Source organism: Pempheris klunzingeri, chromosome 4 (assembly GCF_042242105.1).
Source record: "Pempheris klunzingeri isolate RE-2024b chromosome 4, fPemKlu1.hap1, whole genome shotgun sequence".
NCBI lineage: Eukaryota > Metazoa > Chordata > Actinopteri > Acropomatiformes > Pempheridae > Pempheris > Pempheris klunzingeri.
In genome coordinates, this window is record NC_092015.1 from 7,262,564 (window position 1) to 7,283,686 (window position 21,123).

Sequence of the window (21,123 nt, forward strand, 5' to 3'; positions counted from 1 at the left end):
CGATTCAAACTCCTATGAACATCTGCAAAGGTTTTCTTGTTAAGTTGGACTCCATACAATAAGTTGTTCGTGTACTGCATGTTTCATGAGGGCCACGGCCCCCAAGTGTTGTCATGGCAGCAGAAACGCTCTCAGTGTAAAGAAGCACTTGGCTGGATGAGCGACCTATATGCTTGCCACTTTGCTGTGAAAACAAAAAAGACCTGACTGGCTGGATTAAACAGGACAGGCGGTTTTGTTTGCGTGCTATCTTTCTCTGTTACACGGTCTTTGACACTTTTAGGCCACACGGCAAATGTGGTCAGAGGACAGTGGGCACCTGCCAGTCCATATTTGATTTATTCAGATGAAAAAGAAGATTTAAAGCAAAGAGAGAGAGAGTCACAGCCAAGAAATTACCAGGGGGATCCATGTGGCTCCAGGGTTAGCAGGCTCAACCATTCACTTTTTTTATGGGCATACAAACCAAGCTCTGACTGTTACTCAACAGAGAAACAAGATAATAAGAAGAAAGGACATAAAGTATCACTCACACCCTCATGTATGTATTTTTACCTCTGTTTAAACATGGAAAAGGGGAGTGGGGCCTGTGCAAAGTATGAGGTGCAGCCACTGATGTATCCCACATTACTGACTGTGAGATTTGGCACAGTCTGGCCGAAATTCGTCACATATTTAAACACTTCTGTAACAGAGATCAAAGGCTGGGTTTGATGTACAGAAAAAGGGAAGGACACTATCTTTGTGCTTCAAAAACATATACATGTGTCTTTGAAGAGAGGGAGATTATTGAAGGGGATTATTGTGTTCTGTAAATCCAATGGACATGATAAGGGCTCCAAGGACCAGCTTTTGAGCCAGTTTCAGAAATAAACTCTAAAAATTAGCACTCTAAAAACCAGATGCTGGGCCCCAGCGGACATGTGCTGATTTGACAAGGCTTCAAAGACTTGAACACATCACTCTCTCTCTTTTTTTACCAGCCAAGAGAGAGTATTTCATCCTGGCACATCTCTAGCACTGACCCACTTTAAAAGACAAATCGCCCTAGTTCATTCCAATCACAGTCAGATGGTGGACATATGTCAAAGGTTGCAGGTCAGGAAAAGTGACATCCTCCACGCAGGAGCAGCACAGCGTCCCTTTCAGGGCTGTTGTCAGACGGAAAACTTTCCTTTGCTTACACCGACAGGGATGTTTATATGGAGTGACAGGTCTGTGTGGGTGAATGATGGCTGCTGTTCCAGCACAAATGACACCCCGCCTGAGAGTCAACAGGGCAGTTACAGGACCGACCAGTCCGAATGACAGAGCAGCACGTCCTCTGTTCTGCTCGTCTCTGTCAACACCAATTAAAAGTAGGAATCCTCAACCCAAATACGTCTCTATCCACCAATAATAGAACACAGTATGCAGCTGGCCTCAACTAGACTCTGCGCTGAACAGCAAGGTCAAAATAAGTACCACAAACATACAATTAGGGCTGCTACTCACAACTATGTTCATCATCTATCACTTTTTAATTCAAATGACTAGTTGTTTAGTCTACGATATGTTAGAAAATCAGAAAAAATTATAGCGCAGCACATGACCAAATGAAAGATAACAAAGAAAAGCAACAAATCCTCCCATTTGAAAAGTTGTAAGCTGTGACTCTTGTGCATTTTTGCTTGACAAATCAAAATTCATTTACAGGACCTTTTTGAGAATTACAATTACATATTATAAAGTACGCAAAATAGCATTTTTGAGCAACTTTTAAACTACTATAAATCAAAGATAGTCAGTTCTTCACTTGTTAGTATAATAATAATAGTAGTATGATAATAATCATTTCTCTAACACGTGAATTGAGCAAAGTTAAACAGAGGAGTAAAGTTTATCCTCTACTGCTTTAAAATGAACTGGATTTTAAAACTCTGGTATGAATAGACAATTGGGGCTCAGGAGAGTCAGAAAAAGAACTTACATTGTATATGACGGATTAAACAGTAGCTTTAGTAGATTATTACAACTTGGATGTTCCTTATTTTGCTCTTTGCTGTTGAAAATGCATTTAAGGAAAATTGCTGTTATGGCTGTAAGTCTATTGACAAAAAGGCACATGCCATCTTCTTATAGTCATTGTGTAAGTAATGATATGAAGGTTAAACAAAAAAAAGAAATAAATAACAAAAATTTGATCTATCCCTCCAGCGAGAAAAAATCAAAGTTAACACCCAACACATTCCAGATAAGATTAGTTCAGCCTGCATGATGTGCAGCAGATTGGGGAAGATATGAGGTGCATTCCAGTTTTTAGAGATCACACAGAGGCTGCGGGGAGTCAAAGGTTGTCGGGTGAGAGCCAAAAACATTTACTAGATAACTTCCATACAACAGTAAAAGCGTGAATGCGTATTCAAGCAGGTTGTACTGGCTCACACATTCGGCTTGTGTATTCTTAGACTCTGAGACTGTGATTCATTCTGTATCACATTCTCGCTCTCTGCTGTCACAAGTTTCATATGGACTCCACAGCTCTTATGTAAGACTCAGAGGAAAAAATCTCTGTGCGATGTGTGATGCTGCTGACATGTCGTCTTCTCTGTTTATGGAAACTTTGCAAGGTCACACCAGTGGCAAACTAAAAGGAATAGTTTGACATTTTGGGCAAGAGGTCTATTTGTGTGCTTATGGAGAGTATGTTTTGTTACCTTTGGACAGAACCAGGCTCGCTGTCTCCCCCCGTTTCAAGTCTAAGCTAAGCTAACTGACGGACTACTGTGCACACAGTAGTAGTTGTATCTTCTCATGTAACTATCACCAAAAGGCGGATAAGTGTTTCCCAAAACTATTCCTTTAAACATAAGATTATCTTAAGCTGATATGATATTGTTTTCCTATCCTCAGCATTTATCACTCTACAAAATTACAAATATTTTTAATGAGACACTTACAAGAATATCAGCATTATAAGTGTAATATATGTAAAATGTATTATTCTATCATTTGGAAAATGACAAGGAAAAATGTATCATTCATATAATCATCAGCCCAGAACATCTTGTCACTAAAAAACATGTGATCTCATTATATTCAAGGTTGCACTGCAGCCAAAATACTCTTGTCTTTAACATATGTGAACATTCCCAGCTGTCCTCTTTAGCCCATGCTGCTGTCATTTTCAGAGGTAGTTATGGGTTCCACCAAAAAGACAGGTGCCCACAGACCAAATAATCTTTCTTTTCTTTTTTTTTTACATTCAACTCTCAGCTCTCTCTTTCAACACGGTCTCCAAAAAATACTGGATGTGCTAAAAAAAACAACACAAATATCAGAAGATAACACGATTCCAAGTGATATCCAATACCACAAAATGAAGCTGGAAACTAAAAGAGAATCTGACCAGATGGCTACAGTTTTCTCTTATAAGCAGGTTGTTTGCCATCACGTTGCAGCAGAGCCATCAAGAAAGCACAAAGCACAAGCTGAAAGGCTTTGAATTTAAACCCGCCCTGCATTCTGCAAATCTCTCAGTTGTCTGTTTCTTTTAGGGCAATTGAATAGTGACATTTATATACTTTGTCCAGCAGAAGTGAGTCCCGCTTGTTTAAGAATGCCTAAGCTGACCTTATTCTCAACGCAAACCTCAAATATTTACAGATGTAGAGGGAAGAGCAGCTGCACAGAGGGGAATGTCACAATTTCAGCTGGCTGGTGGATTTATCTTAAAAAACTCCTGCAATGTTCTTTTTGTGATTTGTTCCCTTCTGTCAACACAGTGATCATGACACAGGGGTTAAATATTTGATTGTCACAAACTGATTTTATTCACGAAGGAAACTGATAATAAAGCTTAACAAAATATTTTGCAAGAGAATAAATCATTCTTTTACCAATGAAGTCATTCTGTTTTTACCTTCATTTAGTCAAAAAAGAAGAACAACTGCTACACAAAAATGTGCATACCCACCTAGAACATCTAGATTGGATCTGGATGATGATTTAACACACAACATCTTTTCAGGATAAAACATAACTGCTCAGCTAGAAAGACTAAAATGTCAAATTTGATTTAATTTGCTTCTTAAAAAATAGACATTTCATATGTGTGAAATTCGAAATTTAGGATGGAGACAAAGTGAAGGAACTTTGCATTAGCAGGGAGAAATGCTTTGTGCAGTGCAGGAAGTAAACGAGTCATGGCAGTCACCCAAAAATGATAAAGCCAGATTTGAGCTGAAAAAAGAAAAATGTGCAACCAGTTGTGGAGTCAGGCTCGGATGTATTTAGTAGCTCACAGCCTTAAAGATGATAACTGGACAACTGTACTATATGCAGCAATGTTGCACGTGCTGCACTACAAACCACCTGTATGATTTCTCATTGACTCAAAGAAACTGTAGGATGCCTGCAGGAAGCTGTTATTCTCAGAAAAACTTACCGTCTTCTTGCTTGTCGCTCTTGTTCCCATGGAGGCGCAGTGAGGAGCAGAAGTCCTGGCCTGGCTCGGACATTCCCCTCTGTCCTCTCTTCGGAGAGCTTGGTCGTTCGGGGTTTGGTTTAACGTGGACTTTGAAACAGCACCCCACTGCAACAACATCACAACAACAATCAGGACCGGGTCCGTCTCTGTCTGGTCCAACCATACAGACTATGGGTCCAGCAGACTAGGACAGGATGGTCTCAACGGTGGCCAGGGGAAAAGAAAACAAGAGGCTGAGGTCAACTGCTGGGGAAGCGAAATCTCCACTCTCAATTCAGCTTGACAGAGGCACACAAAGGAGCCTGTATGTGTGGATCTTCTTTTGAGAGGACGGAGATTATGACCTTGTCAAATATCCCAGTAAAGATGTCTTGTCTTGCCCAATCGCCTGTCATTAGTTAAAGCAAGTAATAGTGAATGCCTGGGATGGCTATGCAGATGCCTGGGAGGCATGAGAGCCTCCCTCAACCATTCCTAATGGACCAAATCATACAAACTCCCTTAAATACAATAGCTCCTCTGTGCGGTACATACATATGGACCCCGAAAGAGCACTTTTGTTCCCAAATGCTAACTCTAGTGGGATATTTCATGAAACATGCCACCATGAGAAGAGCCCTTTTTAAGAACAGAGTTGCATGGTTCTAATGGCAACCTCAAAAGCACAATAGCTGTCTGTTCCTGCCACACCATTCTGACCCGGCTAAGGCACTGTACACTCCAGTATCACATCTAAGAGCTGCAGACCTACATCATAAAACAGACTCAAGCCAGAAGGACACTATAAGATCGCCTGACAAAGCCCATAGTGTCGCAGACAGACTATATCCCCATATTTCACAAGACACAGACACAGTTACGACTCTCACGACATCAATAGCCTGAATCTTCTCTCTCATGCTGCTTTCATGGCTTGATCTAAATTGTTTGAATCTAAACCTAATGTGGAAAACTTTCTAAAATGGACCGGGACGTAAAACTCTGATGAACACCTGTTGCCTTACAGGTCCGAATAATCCATTGGGATTTTTTTTCCACAGAGCCAAGTAAATTGATTTAGGGAAGTTTACAAGCATGACCAAGTATGCAGCATACACTTCACAGGAATGTGCACTGTACCAACCGTGACAGTGCACATACCATTACGGGGGTGAAAGTGCTGCAATCTGCATGCTGCTTTATAACAGAGAGTACATACAGTTAGTCCTGTGTTTATGTCAAAGTATGAGGCAAAGCTCAGGTATGAGGTAAATGGGATGTATTTGTATCGGTAGGTAGGTAGGTTATAGGTACTGTGTTTTTTTAAGTGACAGCAGAGATGAGCACACTCTCACCTGTTTCTTGCGGGTGGTGCAGGGTGTGTCGGAGGGGGAGGAGCTTGCACTCAGAGCCTCCTCTATGTCTAGATTAAGCTGGTCCAGTTTCCTCATCAGCTGGTTCATCGACTCTGACCAGGGAGATGTGACCTGCGGAGCCTCCTGCAGGTAATCAGGGAAGCACTGATTTTAGTGAACAAGCTACTCCTGCTATTATTGATTCAAAGACTGAGCCACTACCAGAATGCTGATGCACTTTTTGGGTCTTGTATTATCCCTGTTTTCAGGGTGGTATCGTTTACCAAATTTGTACACAGTTATTCTGTCTTGTTTAAGCTGTTTCTTTAAATACAACTTGAAGCAGTTTTGCATTGTAATTTTTGACAGAAAAAAAATTTATATATATTTTTACATAATCTTACATAATATCTAATTTTATCTGGATTTTCAGATTCTTTAGGCAAAACACAATTTTCAGGTGCTGTTTGATCTACTTTTTCAGATTTTTTGTCATCATGTTTGTGCAATAAAAATAAATAATTCACAGCAACAATCACATCTACTACTTACATTCATTATGCACACACAAGTTTTCACGTGGGCTACACACGTTCAAGGCATTAATTTGAGGTTAATGTCAAGTTGAGCTGCTGACACTTCATCAAAATTGTGTGGTATCTTAATTATACGCTCCAGCTAAACCTAAAAATAATGTGACTTTCAAACCCACAGTAAAAGTAATTTAAATCAGGGGTAAAACCAGGTTCATTAGCAGGGTCAGTAATTGCCTGTCATCCTTGTCAGACTCATTTAACACACAAGAGCTTTCAGGTAAGATGAGAGCATCTGTCAATTTACCACACTGCCCTAAACTCCAAAAGAGTTACAGGCAACCCCCAAAAAAGTATCTTGTAAATTGCAGACACTACATCAGGGGACTGCACTGCTGCCACACATGGAAATGTGATCTCCTCAGACATGTCTCAGGGTGAAAGAGCAACGAGGAGGGCTCCAGACATGTGTGCCATACAGAGTATGATGGAATTCCCTGCATTGGCTTTCACTACTCCCCAGACACACAGCGTATATAAATAGACCATCCTCACACAGACAGGAGCTGCGTCTGAGGATCTGAAGGTCCAGCCTCATAACTCAGCAGGACACACCTCAGTCACCAAAGCATAAATTAACATTGTTGTTCTGCAATCTGAGCAGAAGTTCAGGCTATCAGGGAGGTTAAATAGCAGTGTGTGTGTGTGTGTGTGTGTGTGTGTGTGTGTGTTTCTTGCCTAGTCCTGGAAAGTGTCACTTGCTGTAGACTCTCTGACAGCATTACTGTGGATTCTTTTTTATCAAGAATCTCAGTATGAATTCCCAGAACAACAGAGGAGTTAATTGTCTGAAGTATTTCTCTTGTTGCACTAACACCATGCATTTCCTAAGATGCTCCTCTTGGAATATAGTTTCTGCAGAAAGTCTGTCAAGATTGTGATGAGATTCATCATCAGTTCATCCAAGAAGTATCTAATAGATGTTTTATAACACACTGTAATGTAGTTGTAGCAGCTTAAAGGACATTTTCAAGTATTTGTTAATGTACAATAAATATTGTCAGCAGTAACTTCTCAGATTAAGATATGTTTTATTAAAACTCTTATACTATATTGTCATTTAACATATTTGCTTACAACTACATTAAAATGTTATTCTATTTATTAAATGTCTATTGCTTATGAATGCTAAACAGTGTTGCCTAATGAACGAGGCCAGAGATTATCCCTGATAGATACAACCAGTATCTTTGCACAAAGATCTGAGGCATCTGAAGTTTGTATGTGAGTATTTCTGATCCTCTTCCTTAACCCTACCCAATCAAGTAAACCAAAGTATTAAATTTTTATGCAAAGCATGACACTATAAAGCTGCAGAAAACTCTAAGACTGTAAGATCCCCATCAAACATAGCTGCCACCTCTTGATCATTCGACTGAATCCCACCCAGACTTCATTGCTTTGCTCAAATTTGGATTTTAGAGATAACTGTGTATAATAAACCCAACTCCAGGCATCAAAATGTCTCTTCAAAGACTTCTCAATGATGTAACAGACAGCTACGTCTATGTGTTTCTACCATCAGTGGTCCTTTAATGTTGACTGACTCCACTATTAAAAACAAATGGCCAAAATTAACCCGAAACAGCAAAACTATTAATTCCTTTCCTAGAACTGAAACTAAAAGAATGTGACTGATCCCTAATTACTGCCGGTCACTTGTATATCAAGTCATTTTTCCAGCCAAGTCATTTTAAGCCTTTCAATGCACAATCATTTCATTGAAGGGACTGGTCAATAAACGCTCTGATGGGAAAACCCCAGTGTCTTGAATAGGGCGTGGTTCCTGTCAGAAGGGGTTTGATAAACTGTTTTGAATTTTGGAAACAAATATGACACTTGTTTTGGTATTTTCAGTGATTCACTGTGGTTTGACTAAAAATATACAGAGAAAGAAAGAGACAGAGGAGTCCAAATGAGGACAGGCTATCCTTCTGACCTATTTTGAAAGTGTTTGTAATCACTTTTCTATCCATAGACTGTTTACTTTCAGTAACTGTTTAAAATAAATTCTGTCCAGTTTAAGGAATTAGTTTGGATACATGCGTCTCTGGAAATAAATCATAATTTGACATGCTTAAGTAATATACCCTTCTACCACTTCCCACAAGCAGCATATCATTCTCCATGGATCACTATCTGTGATTTATATCTAAAATTACAAATTACGCACTGACAAACTTATATTATGTTACATTCTTCCTAAATTGTGAGAAATTAAGGGACCAGACACCAGACGGTCCATTCACCCTGCTGAACACCCAGTGTCAGCTGACTGACCCAGCACTGGGAGAAAGTGTCTTTTTCCACTCAATCCCAGAGGAATGACCTAAATCTGGACAATCCCCAGCTGACTTCTGAGGCCTGAGGGGTCACCTGGGGTCAACGGGAGGAAAAAATAAAGCTCCCCTTCTCTGCTATGTCTGCCCTCCAAGCATGGTGCTGACCAGGAAATATAAAAGGTCTGACATGGGATCAGTGTGTTTAGACAACTCAATCCTCTGCTTAACAAATAAATGCCCCTCACATTCTTTTATACTTTGCATATGTTGATGTCAAAACTGAAGACTGATCAATAATGATTAGTGAAGATCCACTTCCGAAAAGAGAAACTAGATATCACAAACCCTATAACCACCCTTTACAGTCATAATGAGTCAGACTTACTGCTAAACTGTGACAAAATGAAGGCGATATAGATGGTTAGATGGTTATGACTCCTGGAACAGATACTACTGCTACTAAGTACTAGTACTAAGTACTACTCTCTCCTGTAGCTTGGTTGCCTTTGGACAATTTCAATTCATGCCTGGATATTCAGAGTGTGGACTTTTGTCCGTAAGGGGAGCACCCTTCCTTCATTTGAATATCAGAGGCCTCCTACCTAAGATTGACAAAATTCATCTCATCTGTAAAAGCTATCGTGTAGGACTGTTTTGCATTAGTGAGTCTTGGCTGGACAACTCAATTAAGGATGCTGAAAAGAAATTGAGAATTATGTTTTAGTCAGGAAAGATTGTAATCATAAAGGCAGAGGAGTGTGTATCTATATGAGAGTGGATATTGGTTTTAACTTGAGAGACCTAATCCATGATCAAATTGAAGCTTTTGTGTCTAGATATGCCTTTAGCCAATTCTAGCTGGAATAAATCAGACCGCCTGATCAGAAACACTTCTATGAACTTTTGGAAATGGCCTGTTCAAAGTCAGAGGACTTAAATCTGAAGTGATGATGACCGGTGATTTTAATACGGACATTAGAAAAACAGATCTCATGGGGTATTAGGCTCTCACCGGTGTTTTTTCCAATATCATTCCTTTATTTTCCGTACAAGGAAGATAGAGAAAAATGTTTCTAAACTGCCATAACGCCATAAAAATCAGATCTCTGAAAAATATAGTACAGAAGCACTTGTTAACTGTCAAAGGAGTAAAAGGAACTGCTCCACTTTATAGCATTGTACTGACATAGATAAGAAGTTACTACTCCCTGTTTAACCCATATTGTAAATGTGTCTATTAAGCAATGTCTCTTCCCAGTGATCTCAAACTTGCAGACAAAAGAAAGGGAGTAAACCTGATCAGGGAAACTACTAGACCTGTTTCAATCTTGTGTACACTGTCTAAGATCATTGAGAAGATCATTTTTAATCAGATTGGTATGTAGAGTAGGATATAAAATCAATGTAGCCAAAACTTTAGTTAAAGCTACGAAATATGTGTGCAAATTTAATTTTTTCCACCTGTGAGTTCTGAACAAATCCTCATGTCTGCACCTGAGTGGTTGAACATTCTTCCAGACAGAGACTGATCAAACTCTTCTGTAGTGAGTCTATGGATATCATGTATTGATATATTGACTGGGATTAAGCTGTTATGATGGTAAGCACGAATCCTGCTGAAAAGTTCATAAGCAAAAACGTTGATTTCCAGCTTCAGTGGTACTTGGAATGTGTTTGCGTGTGAAAAGATGATTTTTTTTTTAACTTGTCAGATGAAGAGCAAAGACCTGAGCTTCAATTGTCTTTAAAGGTACTTGTAGGAAAAAATGTCAAATCCATGCCAAATGACAAAAACTTAATTTTGTACGAAATAAGGAACTGAAAGAAGCTGAAGATCTTGAGTCGGTCTCTTAATTAACCCCTGGAGTCAGACAAACACAAATGCCAGAAACAGATGCCCCATTCTGGCCAAATCTGGAACACATTCACACTGTCTCTTTTCAGTGACATCCCCACAAGGTGCTGTTTAGGAATGTGGACACTTCTACTTAGAATGAGACAAATTCCAGAGAAGGCCTGACGCTCAAGTGAGACACTACCCTTGATTCATCTCTTCATGCCTTTCCCCTCAATCCGGCCCCGGCAATTGTGTGAAGTCCTCACACCATGGCAACTGAGCTGGTATGAGTCAATCCTTTAGATAAATGCATTAATGTTATCTTCTGGGGACAACAAAATGTGAGCTGACTATAACTTTATCAGCGCAAATTGGCCACATTGTGAACCCCAACACAGCAGCTTTGACATGGAAATGAGGAGTTAAGTGTGTGAGCTCTGGGCTTGGTGCCTAGTCTGCGCCACCCACAGAGAGTGCCAGAGATCACCATGGAGGTATCCGAATGTAGCAGCCGGTCATGCGAAAGGGCAACGGCTACCTGGCTGCCTGGAGGAATAAATTATTCTCCTAATATCCTGCGATGCAAAACACCAACTGAACACAGCCACAGTCATGTCCGTAGAGTGGGAAGATTTGGGGAAGAAATGTGTATTTTCAGCCTTGTTTTTGGGTCTCAGTTGAGTTAAATGTTGCAAGCAGGGGGGAGTCATGAGATGACACAGAGTGCAAACAATATGCTTACAGTGCCCTCATATGGTTAATGTTAACAACTGCATCTACGTGCTATTGCAGTAATTGATACCCCAACATTTTAACAGATATTAAAACTAAAACATCAAGTTAAATCATTCTAAACTCCTGCTGGGGCATTCTGCAGCTTTTAAAAAAATTATCTCTAACTAGAATTAAATACTTTCTTAACCTGTAATATCAGGTAATGTCACGCTCATATTTACTTTTTCATACTTTGGATAGTTTGGAATTATTATGCATGCATGCATAAATAATGAATATTTATCCTTATGCTTATTGTATTATTCAAATAAGACTACTCTTTCTAGGCATGTCTCATAATGATTTTTAAAGACAAGGTTCCTTTATGACCTGATTGAATGGATGGCTATTTCACTTTTATGAGTTGTTTATGTGTTTCTGTGAATGAATAATCTATCTATCATCTTTTTGTATCACATATTACGCACACAGTGATATCTAGTTGAGAAAAAAACTTGTTTTGAATCCTATTTTCCTGAAGTCAATGACAGCAGACCTTTTTTCATCCCAGTTGGATGAAATTGCAGACATGATGATAACAATGCACACAATGCAGCGCACAACATGATAACAGAGTTTGCGGTGTGACAGCATAAGAAGCAGTGACCTGCTGTCCTTTGATAATATTTACAACAGGCTCCCTGGATTCCTTGCATTCCTCTGCAGGTATGCGAGTGTCATTCTGCACATAAAGCTGGCATTACTTCAACGTCCTATCCGACCGACTCACAAAGACGCTAATCTCCACCAGCGTGTACTGATTAGATGTGCACTAATATCTGCAGACTGTTTAGAAAAGGATGACAGGTGTGTGTCATTGCATATGTTCCCTCCAACTCTAACAGAACACATATCTCACAGACTTATGAATGTCCATATGAAGCTTTAAAGGGGCAATAAAAAGCAGGGATGAGGGGTAACGGGATGGTTACGACCAAGGTCAGGGTAGAGGTTGTGTGAAAGAGACTCTAATGGGCCTTGACTTGAGAAAGCTAAAGGGAGCCATTCAGTAATGGAAGGCTAAGTTCAGTGCTAATACAGCCGGTTATGGGCCCTGTCAAAACACCGCTGCCTGCTAAGGGAGTGGAGAGAAAGCAGAAGCTGTTTGCATTCTTTCTGGGTCTGTGTTTCACCAGTACAAATGTGAAATCAGTGTACTCCTACACACTTACTGTGTGCCAACTATGCTTTATCCCACAGTGAAATGATGTCAACTGCTGGGAGCTGACAAATATGGACTCTGACACTGTGGTCTTTTCCCTGAATAGACCAAGCTAATTTATGCCACTACGAGCCCATTTTCTTTAGCGCATACAAAGTTTTCCAGATTTCTGTACATGTGATTTAAAATGCCTTTGACAGATTTCTATGTGACTTTGCGGTATTTGGGTAATTCATTACTATAACTGCATTAAGTATAGGATGAATTACTTGACTCTATTTTCATTTTACCATCTAAAATAATTTTTCTAATTTTCCCCTAAAAGACTTGAAGATTTGTTACATGTGAAACAAAATTTGAATAATAAGCACTTAACAAACACTATTTCATATTCTTCATGGTTTAGAGATCTTTCACATGTGAAACATAAGACATCACATATCAAGTGTTTGTAAATGTTGCTCTAAATAGTTTCTTTGTGTTTGCTAAATATTTAATACCGTTGCATTATTTATTGATGGTTTTATTTTTCTGCTGATCAATAAGCACTATCCTTGGCAAATAAACTAATGAAATAAAATAAATATAAATAAATTCCAGGTAGTGCCACTAAACATCTCTTCTAATTTCTTGATATTAGTCAACATATGAACAACAGTACAAAGCAACACTTACCTCCTTACTGCCGCTGTCCCTCTCTGCTTCATAACCACGTTTTCTGACCGTGTGATCGATCTCTGCTCGGGCACTCACAGCTCCTCTCCTCTTTTGTTTGTCTTTGCCTGTGCTCCTTTGTCTGTGATTGACAACGAGCTCTCTACTTTGAGGCAGCTCTGGGAACACATCATCATCTTCATCATCATCACCATCACCATCACCATCTTCATGATCATCATCCTCGCTCTCAGCCTCCGGTGAAGACTCTCCATCATCGGAGCTCTCATTGACAAAAGCATGGCTGTCAGTTCCAGAGGGATAGGTGTAATGTGAGAAGGTGATGGAGCTCTGTTTGTGTTTCACGATGCGTGGGAGATGGAGGCCTCTCTGGTCTGAATCTGGAACAGTGACAGTGGGAGCAGGAGGGGAGTCCAGATTGAGGATGGAGAATGAGTCCTTTGGAGGTCTAAAGACATGGTCATTTGAGATTGGCTCTAACCGCTCGAAGTCAGATTTTACACATCTAGAGTTCAAGTCTACCGTCTGACCAGAATGATTCTGAGCCACCTGGTCTGACTGGTCCTCTGCCACAGGAACAGGAAGTGAAATGTTGCCCAAGCAGTTGTCATTTGACCCAGTGGACACAATACCTGCTTCATGAAGCTGAGCTGAAGCCAGTGAACTCTGGTCCAGAGGTGCTTCGCCAGAAATGACTAACACTCGTTCAGGCTCCTGTATGTACACAGCCTCTGCAAATTCAACGTTGTTATGACTGTCGCAAACAAGACTGTTCTTCAGCTTGTGTATGTCCTCATCAGGCAGCGAGTTTTGAGCTTCAGGGAGACAATCATCCCCTCTGTACTCTGCTGAGCCCTCAGCTGAGAGAGCACGGCTTTCTGAGGTCCACTCCTGTGCTGAGAAGGATTTTTGTAACCCTGAGGCTGCCAAAGACTGATGTCCCTCCAAATTCACCACAGGTGGAATCTCCATTATTCCTCTTTTCTACAGTTTCTCATAGTTCAAAACATAAATCCACAGGTACTTGTGCTTGATGTATCGAATGGCCATTTTTATCCAAGATGCTCAGTCAATCCCCACAGCAGATAACCTGAAATAAACAGAAGTGAAAGTATATGAATGGAATGTAACACATCTGATAAGCACAGAGAGAGTCTACAGACACATTAAGACCAACTATACATACGTGTTAGAGTGTATACACATCTGTCCTGTGGTGGTCAAAGTTTCGGCATACAACTAGAGTTTAATGTAAAGCTTCTAAATCCAGCTCTGAGCAGTTCCGATTACGTGCCATCCAGCGAGAGGTTTGCTGTGAAATTCAACATCTGGCTCAGGCCGTGCCGTTCAAGTCTGGATCTGTTTCACACACGATCGTGGTGACATCACTGCACAGAGGAATCCGCTTGCTCTTCCCCAGTTGGTGATTTACTACCCTCTACTACACCATTCATCAGGGCAGACGATGTCCCTGGTCGACTGTGGTTAACATCCAACTCACCCCTTCATTAAGCCCTTCTTTAAAACACACTTTGGACTGGTCTTAGACATCTGAAGTACACACGGAAAAACAAACAATTGCATTATCGGGCTGCAGCAGATGATTATCATCTTGTGCAACCAAGAACAAGACTTTCAGATGGGTTAACAGTGCAACTGAGCTCCTAAAACAATTCTAACCTACTTATGACCTGCTGAAAATTGTATAGATGGAAGACACAACACAGCTACAGAGTTAATTTATGTAATTTTTGCATATATTGGTCTCTGCTGTCCCTGTGAGAAAGCTGCAGTTGGCAGTGCCTTTACCATGGCCTTGAGACACTACACATATTCACACTCACACACACACACACGCTCCGTTGCTCTTACACACACCAGCAGATAAAGCAACCTCAGACAAGGACAAACTTTAACTCTGAAAGTACTTGTACAGAAATCTGCCATAATGTTGCAAACCTTGGAAATCCTGCATACATTCTGTATGCATTTGCAATTCCACGTAGCAACATTAAATAATTAGTAAATGAAATGCTGTACAGTGCCTCCTGTAAAACCTGTCCCTACATGGTGAATGTGAAGTGAGTGTACAAGAGATTAGAGTTCCTTCCAAGAAACCCCCCTTTAAAAAACACTATGCAAAGAGGGTCTCATTATTCTCAAATGAATGCAGACCAGATTTAAATTGAGGGAAGAAGTCACAGAGAGAAAATGAACTGGCAATGTTGACTGGTAAGGCAAGACCACAGCTTACTTAGAAGAGTAGAATAAAGCCAGCATTGGAGAATTTTCAACAGAAAGGTCCTGAACAAGTCCTCTCACGCAGAAACAACCTATAGTATAACTTTCTCTACCCAGCCAAGGAGTTTTAGTGAAGAGATAAATTGAGAGTTGATATTTGTTTCTCCACCACAAGCAGATGCCAGTCAATACTGAATCAGATTCACAGGAAAACGGAAAACAAAAGACTCACCTGCTGAGTGGAAATAAAGTTGTCTGTGATGCCCAAACAGTGTTACTGAGATCATGGCAAAACAGTGGCAGTGAGGCTTGTTCCTGTAAGAGCAGAGAGGGTTGGACAGCCCGTCGCAGAGCCACACTTATGTCCCCATAGGCCTATTCCGCTAAAAGGCAAGCTTGTCATCACAGCTATCACCCCCTCCTCTTGCGTTTCCCTAGGGGGCTGCAGGAGTGTTCAGTGAGCAGCGACTAAACCATTCAGAATATGCGTAAGAGCAGGGAGAATGTGTACTTGTTGGGAGATGTAAAGAGGAGGAGAAAGGAGACAGGGAGGGAGGGGGGGGTAAAAGAGGGAGGGAGACGGTTGGTGGTAGAGGGAGCAGCAGTGGTTGGCACTCAGAAAGAACAAGGTGAAATGGGTTTCCAACCCTCACAAACAGGCTCTGAGGAATGGCTAACTTCACTGGCTCGAGCTGTACAGGAGCAAGATGTACCGTGACCTATGGCTTTGAAACACTGGGCTGAGGAATGCTTTCAAGTCAAAGGGGAAAGCTGTGAGGAACCATTATTTGCTGGAGCATAATACACACAGATTACGATGATATCTTTATAAAAGGAACTGATGCTGAACTGAAACCAAAAGCATGTTTCCCCAAGTTTCTATTTGATATTATATGTCAATAAAACTGCCTAAAACTGTTAGGACTCACCCCAATTTACAGAGTAGAAGTAATATATGAATTGGAAGGATGCTCCATTGTATGTTAGGGCAAAGCACTCACTACTGATAGCTGATTAGCATTCTACCAGTGTCAAACATTTTACTTGACCAATCAGGGACTATCCAAATAATCAAAGATAAACGTATTTTTAAGTTAAATATCGTCATTCTTCAGTCTCCAACATTTAGCATAGCATTTATGATGTGTGAAGCAGAAGATACCAGCCCTATCCATTTGACATGAATCCTAAACAAAAGCAAAAACAACATATCTTGCAAATTTAAGACAAGGCATTCCTTCGTAAACAATGGTCCTGTTGTTTAGAATGAGATAGAAATGTATGTAGAAAGAGCCAAGTATACTACATATAGGAACTGTGGGTGAAAGTGAGTGAAAGTGAGAGATGAGCATGGAGAGTAAACATGAGAGGGGCATGTCTGAGCGTTTGCTTGTTCATTGGCTGAGGTCTTGTTGTTTATGCAGCTCTTGGGCTCCCTGGTAGGACAGGGGTGTTGCAGAAAGAATTTCTGAGTTCTCACCATGTAAGTTGTCCTTGACTTTATATCATTGGGGGGGTCACTCATCTGTTTATTCACTCGTTCATTCAGTGTCTCACCAGGAGTGAGGTGGTGAAGCCGCGGCCACAAATCAACACTTGGACTCAGTTTGACCTCCGGCCGGAGTGTTAACTGGCTTCTCTCATTCATAAAATACCTTACAATCTGCCCGTAGCTGTCATTCTGTCTCTGGAATGGTTGAAAGCTTCTTGCTGCTTTTATCTTTTTGGTTTTTACAAGTCATCCTCAGCCTCTGCCCTGTGAAATATGTGGAAACATGCGCACTTTATGAAATGGAGACTCCCATCAGTGAAGCCTGTCTTTTCTACTGATTTTGTCTTCTACTTCACAATAAGCAGAAATGACAATATGTTGCTAACTAAAATTCAGATGCAAGACATTCAAGACAAAAGGTAGAAATATTCTGTGGTATATTTTGGAATAGTCAAGAAGCCATGTAACAGCAATGTTTGATCAGTTAGATAAGCTACGTGTGCAAGCGTTTGATGTTTCCTGATCTTTTGTTCAGAGTGAGTGACATTCCTGATGTCCTTGTTCGTTATCTGTATTTACATTTCCACTATTGTCTGAGTGGTTACATGGAAAGGTTACAGGAGCCACACAAGAGGTTTGGTGTTTGCTAACTATTCAGCATCAAATCAACTTTACTGGCCAAGTTCGAATAGGCAAACAAGGAATTTGACTCTCTGTACAGTGAGGAAGTAAAGTAGAAATAAACTACAACAGTAGGAAAAGAATACAGGACAGTATAAATATAAACAATATATAACTCTTTAACAACAGTATGTACAATAGAGGTAGGTGTAGTGCAGAAATTGCAGTGCAAAATGTTGCAAATGTGCAGGGGTGTGGAACTATTGTACAGTGGATCCTGAGACTGAGGCTAGTGCGAGTTCATCAGGGTGACGGCCTGGGGGAAGAAACTGTCTGTGTCTGGTGGTTTTGGTGTACAGTGATCTGTAGCGCCTACCAGACGGGAGGAGTTTAAAAGAGTTTATGTGCGGGGTGTGAGGGGTCTGCAGAGATGTTACCTGCCCTCCTCCTGACCCTGGACAGGTACAAGTCCTGGATGGAGGGCAGATCGGCCCCAATTATTCTCTCTGCAGACCTGATTGTCCTTTGCAGTGTGTGCCTGTCCTGCTTGGTGGCCGATCCAAACCAGACAGTGATGGAGGTGCAGGAAAGTGAAGACGCACAACTCAGTCTCAATCGTCCCTGAAAATCAGTTTATATTAAAACAAAGTTAAAACCAAGATACTGTCTTAACATAAATTTAAATAAAAAGTGGAAAAGAGACACAGTGAAACAGGAACAGAAAGAAAGTGTCTGTCCCCTGCGTCGGTTCTTACAGTAAACAGCAATGACTGAATTGGCTGCACTTGATGAATAGCAGTCTCTTCCCTGCCTGGTTTATCTGAGCTGTGGAGGTTAATAGTCCAAGGCCAGTGGGACTGAGAACAGTTCAGCTCAAACACAGCTGGATGTTCTCACAAGCTAACCTGTAAGGCCCCGTCTGCCCATGGCTCTAATGGAAATAAAGAAAAAACAGCCTTGTTTGTGCCACTGCAAGAAACATGCTATTCTCACGGAGGATAGAAGTCAGAAACAGCACCTGGTGCAGGGGGATTTAAATAAGAGAGACATCTTTGTGTATTTAAAGTAGTCACTTTATAGTGGCTAAACACCAAGCTCTGTCTGTGCTCCATTCAAGTTTGGGCAAATCAGTTCAGTCAGTTTCACACTCGTAACACCTGTCAAGAGTCTTTTACTGGGTTCATAGCCTCTCTTAGATACTAAAAATCCTTTGCTGTTGCTGTGACTTTAAAGAAATTGTTTAGAGCAATTTGGCTGTTAACAAAACTCAGAGTCTATAGCCAAGCAAGTGGCTCTGTGAAGCTCTGCCTAAGCAGTATGCACAGTTGTACTTTGAGCTGAATGCTAATAAACATACTAACGTTTTCAACAGTTTACCATCTTAGTTTAGCTTGTTAACGTTTCCTCATTAGCATTAAACACAAAGTACAGCTCAGGCTGGTGGGTGATGATGAATGTGATGGACCCATCAACATTTGGCACCATGCAGTAATGTTCCCTTTCATTTCAAATAATCACAACACAATTTTTGGTTTAAGAATGTTTATTTTTCCTTTGATTTACATTATGATATTGTTCTCCAATTTGAGTGCACGCATTTTGGTTAACATTTAGTTATAAGTTTATCAAGCTGGTTTTGAGTTAATACATTTTACCTTCTCTTTGGTTCTCCACATGCTGCTGAGTTCCTGGCAAAAGGGGGAGGTGGAGTTTAAGGCACCATTTTATGCTGGAACGCAGGAAGTGGAAGGTCTCAACTCCCAGTGCTGGGCAGGGGTGCTCTGAGTTGCAGAAGTTTCCAGAAAGTAACATGTTGTTGTATTGTATTATGTGGTATGGATGTTTCTTTGGGTTTTGGGTAGTTTTAGTATATATTGGTATTATTTGTGTTATATCTTTAAATGGCAGTTGGGTTTATTTTGAGGTGTTTAATGGTAAGGAGTTGGAACCCCCCCTCGTTTGTCTGTAGGCTAGCCTATGTGTATATATACCCCTTTCTTTGTGTCATTCACCAGTTTAGGTTTGTTCAGTTTAGATTTCTGTTGCAATGTGGGTTTGTTGACCTCAGTTTATTTAAAGGGCCCATAGTTAGACTTTCTGCTGATACTTTTCCATGCCTGTGTATTTTAATTGTTTACAACCTTGATTTTCCTATTTGATTGTTTAATTTGGCTAAATAAAGCCTTAATGTCTGAAAATTTACTCTTGTGTCCCTGCTCTTACTGCTTGGTCCCTAACAATGAATTTCACAGATTTTGCAGGAATTTAGTCATAAAGTTGAACAAAGTAAAAATTCAACCTGATGATGCTAGAGGAAAAGCTCAGGGGGGACATGAATATGTGCACCAAATTTCACTACAATCCATCCAATAATTGTTGAGATATTTCACTCGAGACTACAAATGTGAACTTCATGGTGATGCAAGAGGAACAGTCAGGTGATCATCAAAGTCATTAGGATATATTATTGGATCCATGAATGCCTGTGCAAAATGGCATGGTAATCCATCCAATAGTTTATATATTTCAGTCTCAACCAATCCCTAAAGCTGCTACTTAGGGGAAGGCAATGCTCTTAGCATGGCTAAAAGGACAAGGATTTGTGTTGAATAAGTGGGCACTTAACATTGGCAGAACACCAAGCTGTGTCTCCATGCTTCATTCAAGTTTGATCATCTGTCACCAGCACGTCTGAAAAACTTTGCCCTGCAGATGTAAAAATGTTGCAGTTCTGGGCAGTATGCCAACTCAAAGACTCATTTTACTTTTGGGCTTTTTCTAGATTCATTGTCTTACTTAAACATCAAAAATATTTGTCTGTCCTTTTCTGAATTGGGGGTCAACTGAAAGAAGGTGACATATGTTAAAACCCTTTGAAGCAAATTTGTGATTTGTGATTTTTTGCTATATAAATAAAATGGACATGATATGATTCTAATTATTCTAAAAAAACCTAAAAGTAACACGTTTGGGCCTGTGTGCCCGTTTAAGCTTCTGTTTGCTTCATTCTAGCGGTGGAAATGAAAACTTCTCCTCAGTACCGATGGTAAATGTAACTTTTGTAACTACAGTCATGTGTAACACTGAGATGAATTCAACTGAGACAAGACAAGGCTTCCTGCTGTCGATCACCACTATGACAAATATGTCAAGATAGGACTCAGGGGATGTGGACCGACTGCCAAAGCAAACTGCCAGGGATGGCAGACATACCAAGGCCCGGATGCAGATCCTTAGCAGGCAGGGAAGCTCAGTGCCAAACCCTCTAGAAAGAGGTAAATGTGAATGTAAAAGGATATTACTGTTTGCTTTTGGCTGATTTACAGAGTGATAAGAATGATAATTTCCCAGTCTGTTCACCATTCACTTCAGCTGGATGATTGTAAGGGATTTAAACTGACAGAGTTCACGACCCACTGACTAAAGAATTGCAGCACCTGAGGGTACAAAAACACTTTTTCAATGAATTATTAATCTCAAACCTGGCAAGAAATCTGCATTTTTGATATAACATTTTAATCTATTAGACAAATTTGTTTCTACTTTGGAATCTCCTCTGCTCTGGTCTGCTTTTTTTTTTTTTTTATGAAATGTGACACTTTGACACAAGTAACATACTGACTCAAGCTTGTGCAAGATATTTC

General features: G+C 40.4%; 1 protein-coding gene across 1 annotated transcript in view; it reads right to left on the reverse strand.

The window, feature by feature from the left end:
* stard13b (StAR related lipid transfer domain containing 13b) overlaps positions 1-14,097 on the reverse strand; it is a 58,201-nt gene extending 44,104 nt beyond the window's left edge. Inside the window, exons 1-3 of the mRNA XM_070828945.1 lie at positions 13,126-14,097; positions 5,803-5,946; positions 4,427-4,573 (exon numbers count right to left, since the gene is read on the reverse strand). Of these exons, the coding sequence (XP_070685046.1) occupies positions 4,427-4,573; positions 5,803-5,946; positions 13,126-14,097 (1,263 nt within the window). The remainder of the gene's footprint in view (positions 1-4,426; positions 4,574-5,802; positions 5,947-13,125) is intronic.
* Positions 14,098-21,123: the final 7,026 nt, after the last annotated feature.